Source organism: Pristiophorus japonicus, unplaced genomic scaffold, assembly GCF_044704955.1.
Source record: "Pristiophorus japonicus isolate sPriJap1 unplaced genomic scaffold, sPriJap1.hap1 HAP1_SCAFFOLD_1376, whole genome shotgun sequence".
Lineage (NCBI taxonomy): Eukaryota > Metazoa > Chordata > Chondrichthyes > Pristiophoridae > Pristiophorus > Pristiophorus japonicus.
The window spans coordinates 2,802-20,427 of NW_027251046.1; the positions used below are offsets into that span (position 1 = coordinate 2,802).

At 52.4% G+C, this 17,626-nt stretch overlaps 1 protein-coding gene across 1 annotated transcript; it reads right to left on the reverse strand.

Annotated features, from left to right (window-relative positions):
• Positions 1 to 409: 409 nt before the first annotated feature.
• LOC139242563 (ribosomal protein S6 kinase alpha-5-like) lies at positions 410 to 17,279 on the reverse strand (the record flags this gene model as incomplete). The annotated part of the gene is made up of 3 exons (XM_070870423.1): positions 16,530 to 17,279; positions 6,120 to 6,191; positions 410 to 628 (listed from the first exon to the last, which is right to left on the reverse strand). Coding segments are annotated over exons 1-3 (346 nt in total), but the record flags the coding sequence as incomplete, so codon positions are not given.
• Positions 17,280 to 17,626: the final 347 nt, after the last annotated feature.

The window sequence follows — 17,626 nt, forward strand, 5'->3', positions numbered from 1 at the left end:
GATAGTTGGGGGATGGGGGTAGTGGGGGATGGGGTAGTGGGGGATGGGGGGTAGTGGGGGATGGGGAGTAGTGGGGGATGGGGGTAGTGGGGGATAGTTGGGGGATGGGGGTAGTGGGGGATGGGGTAGTGGGGGATGGGGGGTAGTGGGGGATGGGGAGTAGTGGGGGATGGGGGTAGTGGGGGATGGGGGTAGTGGGGGATAGTTGGGGGATGGGGAGTAGTGGGGGATGGGGGTAGTGGGGGATAGTGGGGGATGGGGGTAGTGGGGGATGGGGGTAGTGGGGGATGGGGGTAGTGGGGGATGGGGGTAGTGGGGGATCGGGGTAGTGGGGGATGGGGATAGTTGGGGGATGGGGGTAGTGGGGGATGGGGGTAGTGGGGGATGGGCCCGCCCCCCGGGCACTTACCCAGGATGAGGTGCAGTTTGGTGTCGGTCTGGAAGGCGTAGTGCAGGGTGACCAGGAAGGGCGATTGACGGATCTGCTCGAGGACCTGTCGCTCGGTCTTGGTGTGCTCCGTGGTCTTGGCCTTCTGGATGATCGAGGCCTTCTTCAGCACCTTCATGGCGAAGAGCTTGCCCGTGTCATGCCCGCTCACTTTCCTCACCAGGAAAACCTTCCCGTAGGCTGCGAGAGGGAAGGACACAGCGTCAATCCCACACACACCGCCGCTCCTTCACAACAACAACAACTTATATTTATATAGCGCCTTTAACGTAGTGAAACGGCCCACTGCGCTTCACAGGTGCGTTATCAGATAAAAATTTGACACCGAGCCGCATAAGTAGAAATTAGGGCAGGTGACCAAAAGCTGGGTCAAAGAGGTGGGTTTTAAGGAGCGTCTTGAAGGAGGAGAGAGAGGCGGAGAGGTTTAGGGAGGGAGTTCCAGAGCTTGGGGCCCAGGCAACAGAAGGCACGGCCACCGATGGTGGAGCGATTATAATCAGGGATGCACAGGAGGGCAGAATTAGAGGAGCGCAGAGATCTCGGGGGGGTTGTGGGGCTGGAGGAGGTTACAGAGATAGGGAGGGGCGAGGGCCATGGAGAGGTTTGTAAACAAGGATAAGAATTTTGAAACTGAGGCATTACTTAACCGGGAGCCAATATAGGTCAGCGAGCACAGGGGGTGATGGGTGAGCGGGACTCAGGGTGATTTAGGACATGGGGCAGTGAGCACAGGGGGTGATGGGTGAGTGGGACTCGGTGCAAGTTAGGACACGGGGTCAACGAGCACAGGGGGTGATGGGTGAGCGGGACTCGGGGCGAGTTAGGACACGGGGCAGCTGAGTTTTGGATCACCTCTAGTTTACGTCGGGTAGAATGTGGGAGGCCGGCCAGGAGTTCATTGGAATAGTCAAGTCTGGAGGTAACAGAGGTACGGATGAGGGCTTCAGCAGCGGATGAGCTGAGGCAGGGGGCGGAGATGAGCGAGGTTACGGAGGTGGAAATAGGTGATCTTAGTTATGCTGTGGATATGTGGCCGGAAGCTCTTTTCAGGGTCAGATATGACAGCGAGGGTTCAGCCTCAGACAGGAGTTGGGGAGAGGGATGGAGTCAGTGGTTAGGGAACGGAGTTTGTGGTGGAGACCAAAGACAATGGCTTCGGTCTTCCCAATATTTAATTGGAGAAAATTTCTGCTCATCCAGAACTGGTACAGATAGCAAGGAGGCCCTTCAGGCCATCGCACCTGTGCCCGCTCTTTGAAAGAGCGATCCCATTCTTAGTTACTTGATCAAAATCCATCACACACTCACTCTACACCGTCCCATCAAACACTCCCAGGGCAGGTACAGCACAGGGTTAGATGCAAAGTAAAGCTCCCTCAACACTTCCCATCAAACACTCCCAGGGCAGGTACAGCAAGGGGTTAGATACAGAGTAAAGCTCCCTCTACACTGTCCCATCAAACACTCCCAGGACAGGTACAGCATGGGGTTAGATACAGAGTAAAGCTCCCTCTACACTGTCCCATAAAACACTCCCAGGGCAGGTACAGCACAGCATTAGATACAAAGTAAAGCTCCCTCTACACTGTCCCATCAAACACTCCCAGGGCAGGTACAGCACGGGGTTAGATACAGAGTAAAGCTCCCTCTACACTGTCCCATCAAACACTCCCAGGGCAGGTACAGGGGGTTAGATACAGAGTAAAGCTCCCTCTACACTGTCCCATCAAACACTCCCAGGGCAGGTACAGCACAGCATTAGATACAAAGTAAAGCTCCCTCTACACTGTCCCATCAAACACTCCCAGGACAGGTACAGCATGGGGTTAGATGCAGAGTAAAGCTCCCTCTACACTGTCCCATCAAACACTCCCAGGGCAGGTACAGCACGGGGTTAGATACAGAGTAAAGCTCCCTCTACACTGTCCCATCAAACACTCCCAGGGCAGGTACAGCACGGGTTAGATACAGAGTAAAGCTCCCTCTACACTGTCCCATCAAACACTCCCAGGGCAGGTACAGCACGGGGTTAGATACAGAGTAAAGCTCCCTCTACACTGTCCCATCAAACACTGCCAGGGCAGGTACAGGGGGTTAGATACAGAGTAAAGCTTCCTCTACACTGTCCCATCCAGCACTCCCAGGGCAGGTACAGGGAGTTAGATACAGAGTAAAGCTCCCTCTACACTGTCCCATCAAACACTCCCAGGGCAGGTACAGGGGGTTAGATACAGAGTACAGCTCCCTCTACACTGTCCCATCAAACACTCCCAGGGCAGGTACAGGGAGTTAGATACAGAGTAAAGCTCCCTCTACACTGTCCCATCAAACACTCCCAGGGCAGGTACAGCATGGGGTTAGATACAGAGTAAAGCTCCCTCTACACTGTCCCATCAAACACTCCCAGGGCAGGTACAGCACAGCATTAGATACAAAGTAAAGCTCCCTCTACACTGTCCCATCAAACACTCCCAGGGCAGGTACAGCACGGGGTTAGATACAGAGTAAAGCTCCCTCTACACTGTCCCATCAAACACTCCCAGGGCAGGTACAGCACAGCATTAGATACAAAGTAAAGCTCCCTCTACACTGTCCCATCAAACACTCCCAGGACAGGTACAGCATGGGGTTAGATACAGAGTAAAGCTCCCTCTACACTGTCCCATCAAACACTCCCAGGGCAGGTACAGCACGGGGTTAGATACAGAGTAAAGCTCCCTCTACACTGTCCCATCAAACACTCCCAGGACAGGTACAGCACGGGGTTAGATACAGAGTAAAGCTCCCTCTACACTGTCCCATCAAACACTCCCAGGGCTGGTACAGGGGGTTAGATACAGAGTAAAGCTCCCTCTACACTGTCCCATCAAACACTCCCAGGGCAGGTACAGCACAGCATTAGATACAAAGTAAAGCTCCCTCTACACTGTCCCATCAAACACTCCCAGGACAGGTACAGCATGGGGTTAGATACAGAGTAAAGCTCCCTCTACACTGTCCCATCAAACACTCCCAGGGCAGGTACAGCACGGGGTTAGATACAGAGTAAAGCTCCCTCTACACTGTCCCATCAAACACTCCCAGGGCAGGTACAGCACGGGTTAGATACAGAGTAAAGGTCCCTCTACACTGTCCCATCAAACACTCCCAGGACAGGTACAGCACGGGGTTAGATACAGAGTAAAGCTCCCTCTACACTGTCCCATCAAACACTCCCAGGACAGGTACAGCACGGGGTTAGATACAGAGTAAAGCTCCCTCTACACTGTCCCATCAAACACTCCCAGGGCTGGTACAGGGGGTTAGATACAGAGTAAAGCTCCATCTACACTGTCCCATCAAAAACTCCCAGGGCAGGTACAGGGGGTTAGATACAGAGTAAAGCTCCCTCTACACTGTCCCATCAAACACTCCCAGGACAGGTACAGGGGTTAGATACAGAGTAAAGCTCCCTCTACACTGTCCCATCAAACACTCCCAGGGCAGGTACAGCACGGGGTTAGATACAGAGTAAAGCTCCCTCTACACTGTCCCATCACACACTCCCAGGGCAGGTACAGCACGGGGTTAGATACAGAGTAAAGCTCCCTCTACACTGTCCCATCAAACACTCCCAGGGCAGGTACAAGGGGTTAGATACAGAGTAAAGCTCCCTCTACACTGTCCCATCAAACACTCCCAGGGCAGGTACAGCACGGGGTTAGATACAGAGTAAAGCTCCCTCTACACTGTCCCATCAAACACTCCCAGGGCAGGTACAGGGGGTTAGATACAGAGTAAAGCTTCCTCTACACTGTCCCATCCAGCACTCCCAGGGCAGGTACAGGGAGTTAGATACAGAGTAAAGCTCCCTCTACACTGTCCCATCAAACACTCCCGGGGCAGGTACAGGGGGTTAGATACAGAGTAAAGCTCCCTCTACACTGTCTTATCAAACACTCCCAGGGCAGGTACAGGGGGTTAGATACAGAGTACAGCTCCCTCTACACTGTCCCATCAAACACTCCCAGGGCAGGTACAGGGAGTTAGATACAGAGTAAAGCTCCCTCTACACTGTCCCATCAAACACTCCCAGGGCAGGTACAGCATGGGGTTAGATACAGAGTAAAGCTCCCTCTACACTGTCCCATCAAACACTCCCAGGGCAGGTACAGCACGGGGTCAGATACAGAGTAAAGCTCCCTCTACACTGTCCCATCAAACACTCCCAGGGCAGGTACAGCACGGGGTTAGATACAGAGTAAAGCTCCCTCTACACTGTCCCATCCAGCACTCCCAGGGCAGGTACAGGGAGTTAGATACAGAGTAAAGCTCCCTCTACACTGTCCCATCAAACACTCCCAGGGCAGGTACAGCACGGGGTTAGATACAGAGTAAAGCTCCCTCTACACTGTCCCATCAAACACTCCCAGGGCAGGTACAGCACGGGTTAGATACAGAGTAAAGCTCCCTCTACACTGTCCCATCAAACACTCCCAGGACAGGTACAGCACGGGGTTAGATACAGAGTAAAGCTCCCTCTGCACTGTCCCATCAAACACTCCCAGGGCAGGTACAGCACGGGGTTAGATACAGAGTAAAGCTCCCTCTACACTGTCCCATCAAACACTCCCAGGGCAGGTACAGGGGGTTAGATACAGAGTAAAGCTCCCTCTACACTGTCCCATCAAACACTCCCAGGGCAGGTACAGCACGGGGTTAGATACAGAGTAAAGCTCCCTCTACACTGTCCCATCAAACACTCCCAGGACAGGTACAGGGGGTTAGATACAGAGTAAAGCTCCCTCTACACTGTCCCATCAAACACTCCCAGGGCAGGTACAGCACGGGGTTAGATACAGAGTAAAGCTCCCTCTACACTGTCCCATCAAACACTCCCAGGGCAGGTACAGGGAGTTAGATACAGAGTAAAGCTCCCTCTACACTGTCCCATCAAACACTCCCAGGGCAGGTACAGCATGGGGTTAGATACAGAGTAAAGCTCCCTCTACACTGCCCCATCAAACACTCCCAGGGCAGGTACAGCACGGGGTTAGATACAGAGTAAAGCTCCCTCTACACTGTCCCATCAAACACTCCCAGGGCAGGTACAGGGGGTTAGATACAGAGTAAAGCTCCCTCTACACTGTCCCATCCAGCACTCCCAGGGCAGGTACAGGGAGTTAGATACAGAGTAAAGCTCCCTCTACACCATCCCATCAAACATTCCCAGGGCAGGTACAGGGGGTTAGATACAGAGTAAAGCTCCCTCTACACTGTCCCATCAAACACTCCCAGGACAGGTACAGCAGAGGTAAACACTCAGACAGATCACCGAGAGCAGAGCTTAAATTCCGCTGAACATAATATTGCCTTAAATTTGACAGAGCGATTCCTTTTTGACTTCAAGCAGGGTTTAAAAGGGACCCAATAAACAGCACAGGGTAGGATTTCAGCGTGAGACATGTCCCAGCGACATGGGTCTGGGCATCAGTCCTGGAACAAGATGCGGAGTGAAATGTCTGCCCGCCATTCCCCGAGAGGGGACACACTACCTGAGGGACAACCTGTCCAAACTGGTGGGGCCCGCTGGGTATTTGCTATCTGCCATGATGGTATTAAATGGCGGAGCAGGCTCGAGGGGCCGAATGGCCGACTCCTGCTCCTATTTCTTATGTTCTTATGACCTCACCTCCTGTGCCCAGCACCTTCAGCAGCTCAAAGTTCTCCATCCCGACCGTCTCAGTGTATCCCGTCAGGTTGGCTGGAAAGGACAAAGACAGAAACAAGTTAGAGAGCGGGATCTCAGACACACACCCGCACGCACTCTGAGACAGAAGGTTGTGGGTTCGAGCCGCACGGCAGAGGCTCGAGCACAAATATCCAGGCTGACTCTCCCAGTGCAGTACTGAGGGAGTGCTGCACTGTCGGAGGGGCAGTACTGAGGGAGCGCTGCACTGTCGGAGGGGCACTACTGAGGGAGCGCTGCACTGTCGGAGGGGCAGTACTGAGGGAGTGCCGCACTGTCGGAGGGGCAGTACTGAGGGAGTGCCGCACTGTCGGAGGGGCGGTACTGAGGGAGCGCCGCACTGTCGGAGGGGCAGTACTGAGGGAGTGCTGCACTGTCGGAGGGGCAGTACTGAGGGAGCGCTGTACTGGGGAAAGTGCCATCCTTTGAATGAGATGATAAACCGAGACTCTCGGTGAAGTTTATTCTCTCAATAAACTTCACTGTCCCAGCCTGTAACTCACTCCTGGGTATCTGTTATTCTATATATAAACCCCCCGAACCCCTTGATTAGATTCCAGCCTGTAACTCACTCCCGGGTATCTGTTATTCTATATATAAACCCCCCGAACCCCTCGATTAGATCCCAGCCTGTAACTCACTCCCAGGTATCTGTTATTCTATATATAAACCCCCCGAACCCCTCGATTAGATCCCAGCCTGTAACTCACTCCCAGGTATCTGTTATTCTATATATAAACCCCCCGAACCCCTCGATTAGATTCCAGCCTGTAACTCACTCCCGGGTATCTGTTATTCTATATATAAACCCCCCGAACCCCTCGATTAGATTCCAGCCTGTAACTCACTCCCGGGTATCTGTTATTCTATATATCAATCCCCGAACCCCTCGATTAGATCCCAGCCTGTAACTCACTCCCAGGTATCTGTTATTCTATATATAAACCCCCCGAACCCCTCAATTAGATCCCAGCCTGTAACTCACTCCCGGGTATCTGTTATTCTATATATAAACCCCCCGAACCCCTCGACTAGATTCCAGCCTGTAACTCACTCCCAGGTATCTGTTATTCTATATATAAACCCCCCGAACCCCTCGACTAGATTCCAGCCTGTAACTCACTCCTGTGAGAGTTGGGGCAGGAGATTAAAGTATTTTCTTTAAGCAATTCACCGCAGTGATTTTTCACCCCAAAAGGATGAAGTCTGTGCTTTGGAGTGGTGTTTATTAACATGGCAAATCACGGCGGCCTATAAATACTGTCTCAAGCACCTCAGAGGCCTCGGGAGTATAATTGTGCTCTTGTTTTTAAATGCCAGAGAAGCACTGGGAGAGCTGCCAGTGTCAAAGTTTATTTATATAAGTGGAGAGGCAGCTGCTGTTATACTTGAGTTCCTAACCCGCCAGGCTAGCCCTGGAGTCTCCAGGAATTAAAGATTAATCTCCGTGTCCTGGCCTAACCTCCGGGCCAGGCCTAACCTCCGTGTCCAGGCCTAACCTCCGTGTCCAGGCCTAACCTCCGTGTCCAGGCCTAACCTCCGTGTCCAGGCCTAACCTCCGTGTCCAGGCCTAACCTCCGTGTCCAGGCATAACCTCCGTGTCCAGGCCTAACCTCCGTGTCCAGGCCTAACCTCCGTGTCCAGGCCTAACCTCCGTGCCCAGGCCTAACCTCCGTGCCCAGGCCTAACCTCCGTGCCAAGGTCTAACCTCCGTGCCCAGGCCTAACCTCCGTGTCCAGGCCTAACCTCCGTGTCCAGGCCTAACCTCCGTGCCCAGGCCTAACCTCCGTGTCCAGGCCTAACCTCCGTGTCAAGGCCTAACCTCCGTGCCCAGGCCTAACCTCCGTGCCCAGGCCTAACCTCCGTGTCCAGGCCTAACCTCCGTGTCCAGGCATAACCTCCGCGTCCAGGCCGAACCTCCGTGTCCAGGCCTAACCTCCGTGTCCAGGCCTAACCTCCGTGTCCAGGCCTAACCTCCGTGTCCAGGCCTAACCTCCGTGTCCTGGCCTAACCTCCGTGTCCTGGCCTAACCTTCAGGCCCAGGCCTAACCTCCATGTCCAGGCCTAACCTCCGTGTCCAGGCCTAACCTCCGTGCCCGGGTCTAACCTCCATGTCCAGGCCTAACCTCCATGTCCAGGCCTAACCTCTGGGATCAGGCCTACAGTATTGGGGAAGAGTAGAAAGTGTGACATTGAGGAATGGGGAGGGAACGAGTGAGGGATGAGTAGAGAGGAAATGAGAAAGGGATAGAGTAGAGAGGGAATGTGTGAGGGATGGAGGAGAGAGGGAATGTGTGAGGGATGGAGGAGAAAGAGATGGAGGAGAGAGGGATGGTGGAGAGGGAGGGAATGAGAAAGGGATGGGGAGAGGGAGGGAATGAGAAAGGGATGGTGAAGAGAGGGAATGTGTGAGGGATGGAGGAGAGCGAGGGAATGAGAAAGGGATGGCGGAGAGAGGGAATGAGAAAGGGAGGGAGGAGAGGGAGGAAATGAGAAAGGGGTGGAGGAGAGGGAGGGAATGAGAAAGGGATGTTGGAGAGAGGGAACGAGAAAGGGATGGAGGAGATAGAGGGCATGCGCCAAGGAGCCTGTATGCTCTCTGTCTCCAACGTGGCAGCCTTTTCTCAGGAGAATATATAAATAATCCCACTACAAACCAGTGTGTGGGGGTGGGGGAGGAGGGGGCTCACCTTCATCTTTTGCCCCGTTAATCTGGGCTGAGACGGGGATAAGAGGGGGAAGGGGGGAGGGGTTGTGACAATGGGCCCCTACGACAGGGAGGGTGAAGTTAGACCAGCGTCCCACTCTGGGCTGCCGGGCAGTGATCAGGATCGGGCATGGCCGCGACGCCCCCACAGTCGAATAGCCGGCAGCCAATTGACTCCCTTCCAGTGGCAGGCTGTCGACCTCCAGGAGACAGGAAGCGGGAGGAAGGTCGACTAAGGAGGGAATGTATTTAAGATCGGATGAGGTTGGGCGATGCCAGCAACACATCCTGTGTCCCTCCCGGAGATTGGGAGTCGGGGACTTAGTCAGCACTGGGGGAAGGTGCGGCTGGTGGACCAGCCCAGGCCCGGGACTCTGCATCTGCCGTGCCTCTCACACATTGCACAACTCCGGCACACCCAGTCTCACACAATGGCAGGGTGACTCATCGCCACAGACATACTGCTCACCTGAACTTGCCTGAATTATCATGCTCACGCCCCGGGGAGCGGGGGGCGACAGGGTGACACACAGAGGGAGTACAGAGACACTGAGGGTATACACAGGGAGGGGAATAGAGAGACATTGACACACTAGGCTGACACTCCCTGTACAGTACGGAGGGGCAGTACTGAGGGAGCCCCGCACTGTCGGAGGGGCAGTACTGAGGGAGCGCCGCACTGTCGGAGGAGCAGTACTGAGGGAGCGCCGCACTGTCGGAGGGGCAGTACTGAGGGAGCGCCGCACTGTCGGAGGGGCAGTACTGAGGGAGCGCCGCACTGTCGGAGGAGCAGTACTGAGGGAGCGCCGCACTGTCGGAAGGGCAGTACTGAGGGAGCGCCGCACTGTCGGTGGGGCAGTACTGAGGGAGTGCCGCACTGTCGGAGGGGCAGTACTGAGGGAGCGCCGCACTGTCGGAAGGGCAGTACTGAGGGAGCGCCGCACTGTCGGAGGGGCAGTACTGAGGGAGTGCCGCACTGTCGGAGGGGCAGTACTGAGGGAGCGCCGCACTGTCGGAGGGGCAGTATTGAGGGAGCACCGCACTGTCGGAGGGGCAGTACTGAGGGAGCGCCGCACTGTCGGAGGGGCAGTATTGAGGGAGCACCGCACTGTCGGAGGGACAGTATTGAGGGAGTGCCGCACTGTCAGAGGTGCGGTACTGAGGGAGCGCCACACTGCCGGCGGTACTGTCTTTCAGACGAGTTAAACTAATATGGCAGGGGGATGGGAACCAATGCAGGGAGACAGAGGGAAACAAAAAGGAGACAAAAGCAAAAGACAGCAAGGAGATGAGTAAAAGTGGAGGGCAGAGAAACCCAAGGCAAAAAACAAAAAGGGCCACTGAATATAAAGGGGCTGCAGGAGGGATCAAAACTAAAAATCATGGTTTAAAAACTAGTATTAAAACACTTTACCTAAACGCACGCAGCATTCGAAATAAAGTAAATGAGTTGATGGCACAAATCATTACAAATGGGTATGATTTGGTGGCCATTACAGAAACATGGTTGCAGGGTGGCCAAGACTGGGAATTAAACATACAGGGGTATCTGACGATTCGGAAGGATAGACAAGAAGGGAAAGGAGGTGGGGTAGCTCTGTTAATAAAGGATGATATCAGGGCAGTTGTGAGAGATGATATTGGCTCTAATGAACAAAATGTTGAATCATTGTGGGTGGAGATTAGAGACAGTAAGGGGAAAAAGTCACTGGTGGGCGTAGTTTATAGGCCCCCAAATAATAACTTCACAGTGGGGAGGGCAATAATCGAGGGAATAATGGAGGCATGTGAAAAAGGAACGGCAGTAGTTATGGGGGATTTTAACCTACATATCGATTGGTCAAATCAAATCGCACGGGGTAGCCTTGAGGAGGAATTCATAGAATGCATACGGGATTGTTTCTTAGAACAGTATGTTACAGAACCTACAAGGGAGCAAGCTATCTTAGATCTGATCCTGTGTAATGAGACAGGAATAATAAATGATCTCCTAGTAAAAGATCCTCTCGGAATGAGTGATCACAGTATGGTTGAATTTGTAATGCAGATTGAGGGTGAAGAAGTTGTGTTAGAAATGAGCGTACTATGCTTAAACAAAGGGGACTACACTGGGATGAGGGCAGAGTTGGCTAAAGTAGACTGGAAACACAGACTAAATGGTGGCACAATTGAGGAACAGTGGAGGACTTTTAAGGAGCTCTTTCATAGTGCTCAACAAAAATATATTCCAGTGAAAAAGAAGGGTGGTAAGAGAAGGGATAACCAGCCGTGGATAACCAAGGAAATAAAGGAGAGTATCAAATTAAAAACCAATGTGTATAAGGTGGCCAAGGTTAGTGGGAAACTAGAAGATTGGGAAAATTTTAAACAACAGCAAAGAATGACTAAGAAAGCAATAAAGAAAGGAAAGATAGATTACGAAGGTAAACTTGCGCAAAACATAAAAACAGATAGTAAAAGCTTTTACCGATATATAAAACGGAAAAGAGCAACTAAAGTAAATGTTGGTCCCTTAGAAGATGAGAAGGGGGATTTAATAATGGGAAATGTGGAAATGGCTGAGACCTTAAATAATTATTTTGCTTCGGTCTTCACAGTGGAAGACACAAAAACCATGCCAAAAATTGCTGGTCACAGGAATGTGGGAAGGGAGGACCTTGAGACAATCACTATCACTAGGGGGGTAGTGCTGGACAGGCTAATGGGACTCAAAGGTAGACAAGTCCCCTGGTCCTGATGAAATGCATCCCAGGGTATTAAAAGAGATGGCGGAAGTTATAGCAGATGCATTCGTTATAATCTACCAAAATTCTCTGGACTCTGGGGAGGTACCATCGGATTGGAAAGCAGCTAATGTAACGCCTCTGTTTAAAAAAGGGGGCAGACAAAAGGCAGGTAACTATAGGCCGGTTAATTTAACATCTGTAGTGGGGAAAATGCTTGAAACTATCATTAAGGAAGAAATAGCGAGACATCTAGATAGGAATAGTGCAATCAAGCAGACGCAACATGGATTCATGAAGGGGAAATCATGTTTAACTCACTTACTGGAATTCTTTGAGGATATAACGAGCATGGTGGATAGAGGTGTACCGATGGATGTGGTGTATTTAGATTTCCAAAAGGCATTCGATAAGGTGCCACACAAAAGGTTATTGCAGAAGATAAAGGTACGCAGAGTCAGAGGAAATGTATTAGCATGGATAGAGAATTGGCTGGCGAACAGAAAGCAGAGAGTCGGGATAAATGGGTCCTTTTCCGGTTGGAAATCGGTGGTTAGTGGTGTGCCACAGGGATCGGTGCTGGGACCACAACTGTTTACAATATAGATAGATGACCTGGAAGAGGGGACAGAGTGTAGTGTAACAAAATTTGCAGATGACACAAAGGTTAGTGGGAAAGCGGGTTGTGTAGAGGACACAGAGAGGCTGCAAGGAGATTTGGATAGGTTAAGCGAATGGGCTAAGGTTTGGCAGATGGAATACACTGTCGGAAAGTGTGAGGTCATCCACCTTGGGAAAAAAAACAGTAAAAGGGAATATTATTTGAATGGGGAGAAATTACAACATGCTGGAGTGCAGAGGGACATGGGGGTCCTTGTACATGAAACTCTTTTAGAGTCTACCTACAAAACATAAAACATTAAACCGTGCCACCCGACCTGGGTGACACACCAGACATTTACAAGGCCCTTTTAATCCCAAAAGGTTAGTTTGCAGGTGCAGCAGGTAATCAGGAAGGCGAATGGAATGTTGGCCTTCATTGCGAGAGGGATGGAGTACAAAAGCAGGGAGGTCCTGCTGCAACTGTACAGGGTATTGGTGAGGCCGCACCTGGAGTACTGCGTGCAGTTTTGGTCACCTTACTTAAGGAAGGATATACTGGCTTTGGAGGGGGTACAGAGACGATTCACTAGGCTGATTCCGGAGATGAGGGGGTTACCTTATGATGATAGATTGAGTAGACTGGGTCTTTACTCATTGGAGTTCAGAAGGATGAGGGGTGATCTTATAGAAACATTTAAAATAATGAAAGGGATAGACAAGATAGAGGCAGAGAGGTTGTTTCCACTGGTAGGGGAGACTAGAACTAGGGGGCACAGCCTCAAAATACGGGGGAGCCAATTTAAAACCGAGTTGAGAAGGAATTTCTTCTCCCAGAGGGTTGTGAATCTGTGGAATTCTCTGCCCAAGGAAGCAGTTGAGGCTAGCTCATTGAATGTATTCAAGTCACAGATAGATAGATTTTTAACCAATAAGGGAATTAAGGGTTACAGGGAGCGGGCGGGTAAGTGGAGCTGAGTCCACAGCCAGATCAGCCATGATCTTGTTGAATTGTGGAGCAGGCTCGAGGGGCTAGATGGCCTACTCCTGTTCCTAATTCTTATGTTCTTATGTTCTTATGAGTCGTTATACCGAGGCCCCGCCTGCTCTCTCAGGTGGACAAAAAGATCCCACGGCCACTATTGGAAGAAGAACAGGGGAGTTCTCCCCGGTGTCCTGGGCCAATATTTATCCTTCAATCAACATCATTGTAACAGATGATCTGGGTCATTATTACTGTGTGTGGGAGCTTGCTGTGCGCATGTTGGCGGACGCGTTTCCCACATTACAACAGTGACTACACTCCAAAACGTACATCACTGGCTGTAAAGCACTGGTGGTGAAAGGTGTTGTATTGACAGGAGTCAACTGATAAGCCAAGACTGGGCACAGTTCCTGGGATCAAAGCTGCTTTGACTGTGGCCCACGGACCAGCCCCAACACCCACAACAAGTTCCTCTGAGGTTTGGAGCAGTGACACCCGCTGGAACTGCACAAGCTCCCTCCCTGCCTCGTGACACGGACCCACGGTGCGGTCCTTAAACAGCTGCTGGGCCGAGCAGGCCCGCAACACTGCCCCCCGCTGGCCACCGGCTGAACTGCAGCGGCCGTGCCAAACAAGAGAGCGAGCGGGTTGGGCCCAGGCGAGCGATGCCATTGGTCGCTCCGGGGTTGCCACGGACACCGCGCTCAGCACCATCTAACCACCGTCGCTCGCGGGTCTGTGCTGGCATTCAGTTATCATTTGCCGCAGTGGTCTGTGGGGTCGGGGTGGGGGCAGGGTGAGGGTGCCGGAAAGAAAGACTTGCATTTCTGTACCGCCTATCCCCAGCTCAAGTCGTCCCAAATCGCTTTACAGCCAATTAAGGGTAGTCACCGCTTTAAAGCAGCAAATTTGTGCACACTGTCAGAGGGGCAGTACTGAGGGAGTGCCGCACTGTCAGAGGGGCAGTACTGAGGGAGCGCTGCACTGTCAGAGGGGTAGCACTGAGGGAATGCCGCACTGTCGGAGGGGCAGTATTGAGGGAGTGCCGCACTGTCGGAGGGGCAGTACTGAGGGAGTGCCGCACTGTTGGAGGGGCAGTACTGAGGGAGTGCCGCACGGTCGGAGGGGCAGTACTGAGGGAGCGCCGCACTGTCGGAGGAGCAGTCTTTTGGATGAGACTTTAAACGTTTTTTGGAGTGTGGTCACTGTTGTAATGTGGGAAACGCGGCAGCCAATTTGCGCACAGCAAGCTCCCACAAACAGCAATGTGATAATGACCTAAATCATCTGTTTTAGTGATGTTGGTTATGGGATAAATATTGGCCCCAGGACACCAGGGAGTACTCCCCCTGCTCTTCTTCCAATAGTGGCCGTGGGATCTTTTATGTCCACCTGAGAGGGCAGTCGGGGCCTCGGTTTAACGTCTCATCTGTAAAACTGCCCCTCCGACAGTGCGGCGCTCCCTCAGTACTGCCCCTCCGACAGTACGGCGCTCCCTCAGTACTGCCCCTCTGACAGTGCGGGGCTCCCTCAGTACTGCCCCTCCGACAGTGCGGCGCTCCCTCAGTGCTGCCCCTCCGACAGTGCGGCGTTCCCTCAGCACTGCCCCTCCAACAGTGCGCGCTCCCTCAGTAGTGCCCCTCCGACAGTGCGGCACTCCCTCAGTACCGCCCCTCCGACAGTGGGGCACTCCCTCAGTACTGCCCCTCCGACAGTGTGGCACTCCCTCAATACCGCCCCTCCGACAGTGCAGCATTCCCTCAGTACCACCCCTCTGACAGCGCAGTGCGGCGCTCCCTCAGCACCACCCCTCCGACAGTGGGGCACTCCCTCAGTACTGCCCCTCCGACAGTGCGGCACTCCCTCAATACCGCCCCTCCAACAGTGCGGCACTCCCTCAGTACTGTCCCTCCGACAGTGCGGCGCTCCCTCAGTACTGCCCCTCCGACAGTGCGGCACTCCCTCAGTACTGCCCCTCCGACAGTGCGGCACTCCCTCAGTACTGCCCCTCCAATAGCACGGCGCTCCCCCATTGCACTGGAAACGCCAGCGTAGAGTTTTGTGTTCAAGTCTCAAGTCATGAAAAGGGAGATGTGTTTTAATAATAGGGAATCCCCTTATTGGCCAACCATCTGGTTGGCACAGTGCCATACTATTGAAGAAAGTCGCTGATTGGTGTGGCCTTGCACTGAGTTAGTTGGTTTAAGCTCAGGGCAGCAAGGGCAAGACTTACCAGGATGTTGCCTGAACTGGGGAATTTTAGCGATGAGGAAAGATTGGATAGGCTGGGGTTGTTTTCTTTGGAACAGAGGAGGCTGAGGGGAGAGCTGATTGAGGTGTATAAAATGATGAGGGGGCCTGGATAGAGTGGATAGGACGGACCTGTTTCCCTTGGCAGAGGGGTCAACAACCAGGGGGCATGGATTTAAAGGAATTGGGGGGAGGTTTAGAGGGGATTTGAGGGGAAATGTCTTCACCCAGAGGGTGGTGGGGGTCTGGGGCGGAACTCACTGCCTGAAAGGGTGGTAGAGGCAGAAACCCTCACCACATTTAAACAGTACCTGGATGTGCGCTTGTAACCTACAGGGCGACAGACCGAGAGCTGGAGGGGGGGGGGGGCGGGGACGACATCACCTGTACGATTCTGAGGGGGCTGGACAGGGTAGATGCAGAGAGGATGTTTTCCCTCGCGGGGGGAATCTAGAACTCGGGGGCATAGTTTCAGAATAAGGGGCCGCCCATTTAAAACTGAGATGAGGAGGAATTTCTTCTCTCAGAGGGTTGTAAATCTGCGGAATTCTCTGCCTCAGAGAGCTGTGGAGGCTGGGTCATTAAGGTGGGGATAGACAGATTTTTGAACGATAAGGGAGTGAAGGGTTATGGGGAGCGGGCAGGGAAGTGGAGCTGAGTCCATGATCGGATCAGCCATCAGTATTAAATGGCGGAGCAGGCTCGAGGGGCCGAATGGCCAACTCCTGCGCCCATTTCTTCTGTTCTTAAACGGGATTAGGTTGGATGGCTCTTTGTCGGCTGGCACGGACGCGATGGGCCAAGTGGCCTCCTTCTATGCCGTAAATGTCTGCGAGACAGAATGGAGGTGGGTTTAGACACGGGCCGGACAAGGATGGACCGAGACAGTGAGGACACCCCATGCCCACACATCGAAAATGACCTCTTGGTCTGGGCTCGGGGGGCATCGGTACCTGGTCACACATACCCCACCTTCAGGAGAAGAGGTAAGCATTGAAATCGCAAGGGAAAATATTGGCCAAAATTGCAAACATCAATTTGGCCCTGGTGGCCAAAATAATTTTAAAAAACGCAGATTTCCAACTCACCATGTTTGAGTTCATGTTTCAAGGTGCAGCTCTCTTTCTCCTCCGCGCTGTCCATCGCTGCTATTTGATAAAATTATACACCCCCTTGCCCGACCCCACCACCACCAAAAAATGTTCAGGTTGGAATAATCAGGTGGGGGGTGGGGGGGGGGGGCGGTTTGCAAATTCAGTCTGTGAGTGGCAGATGTGTGGCAATGGAGACAGGAACCTTCAAAAACATGTCGAAGAGGAGGGCACGGCTTGGCAGATCGCTTGTCAATTTCAGATCCAAGGTTGACGATCCCTGATCACTCTCACAACACGATCCTGTCGATTTCCGGGCTCAGATTCCTGGTCGATTTCAGACACAGTGTTACAAATTCCCGTGTGTCGATTTCAGACACAGTGTTACAAATTCCCCTGTGTCGATTTCAGACACAGTGTTACAAATTCCCGTGTGTCGATTTCAGACACAGTGTTACAAATTCCCCTGTGTCGATTTCAGACAGTGTTACAAATTCCCCTGTGTCGATTTCAGACACAGTGTTACAAATTCCCCATGTGTCGATTTCAGATACAATGTTACAAATCCCCCCCTTGTCGATTTCAGATACAATGTTGCAAATTCCCCCCAGTTTCGATTTCAGATACAATGTTGCAAATTCCTCTGTGTCGATTTCAGATGCAATGTTGCAAATCCCCCGGTGTCGATTTCAGATACAATATTACAGATTCGCCTGTGTCGATTTCAGATACAATGTTGCAAATCCCCCCCCCCCCCCCGTAGTCGATTTCAGATACAATGTTGTAAATTCTTTGTCGATTGCAGCTACAATGTTGCAAGGGTCGGTTTCTTTCGCTTGGGACGCGGAAAAGGACTTTGCAAACCTCCCCAAAACACACACACACACACACATACACACACCCCGGGGAATCCGACTTGGTTTTACATAGTCGCCTCTCCTCCTCGGCTTTTTTCTGGACTCTCAGTGATTCTCACTTCTGGAGCCCTCTGCTCTTGACAAACATTTGAAGGGAGCTTTTTGTTGCCCCTACCCAAAGCTTCTGTTCTCTGGGTTACCTGTCTCCCCTCTCGATCGGCTTCTGGGTTGGGCTGT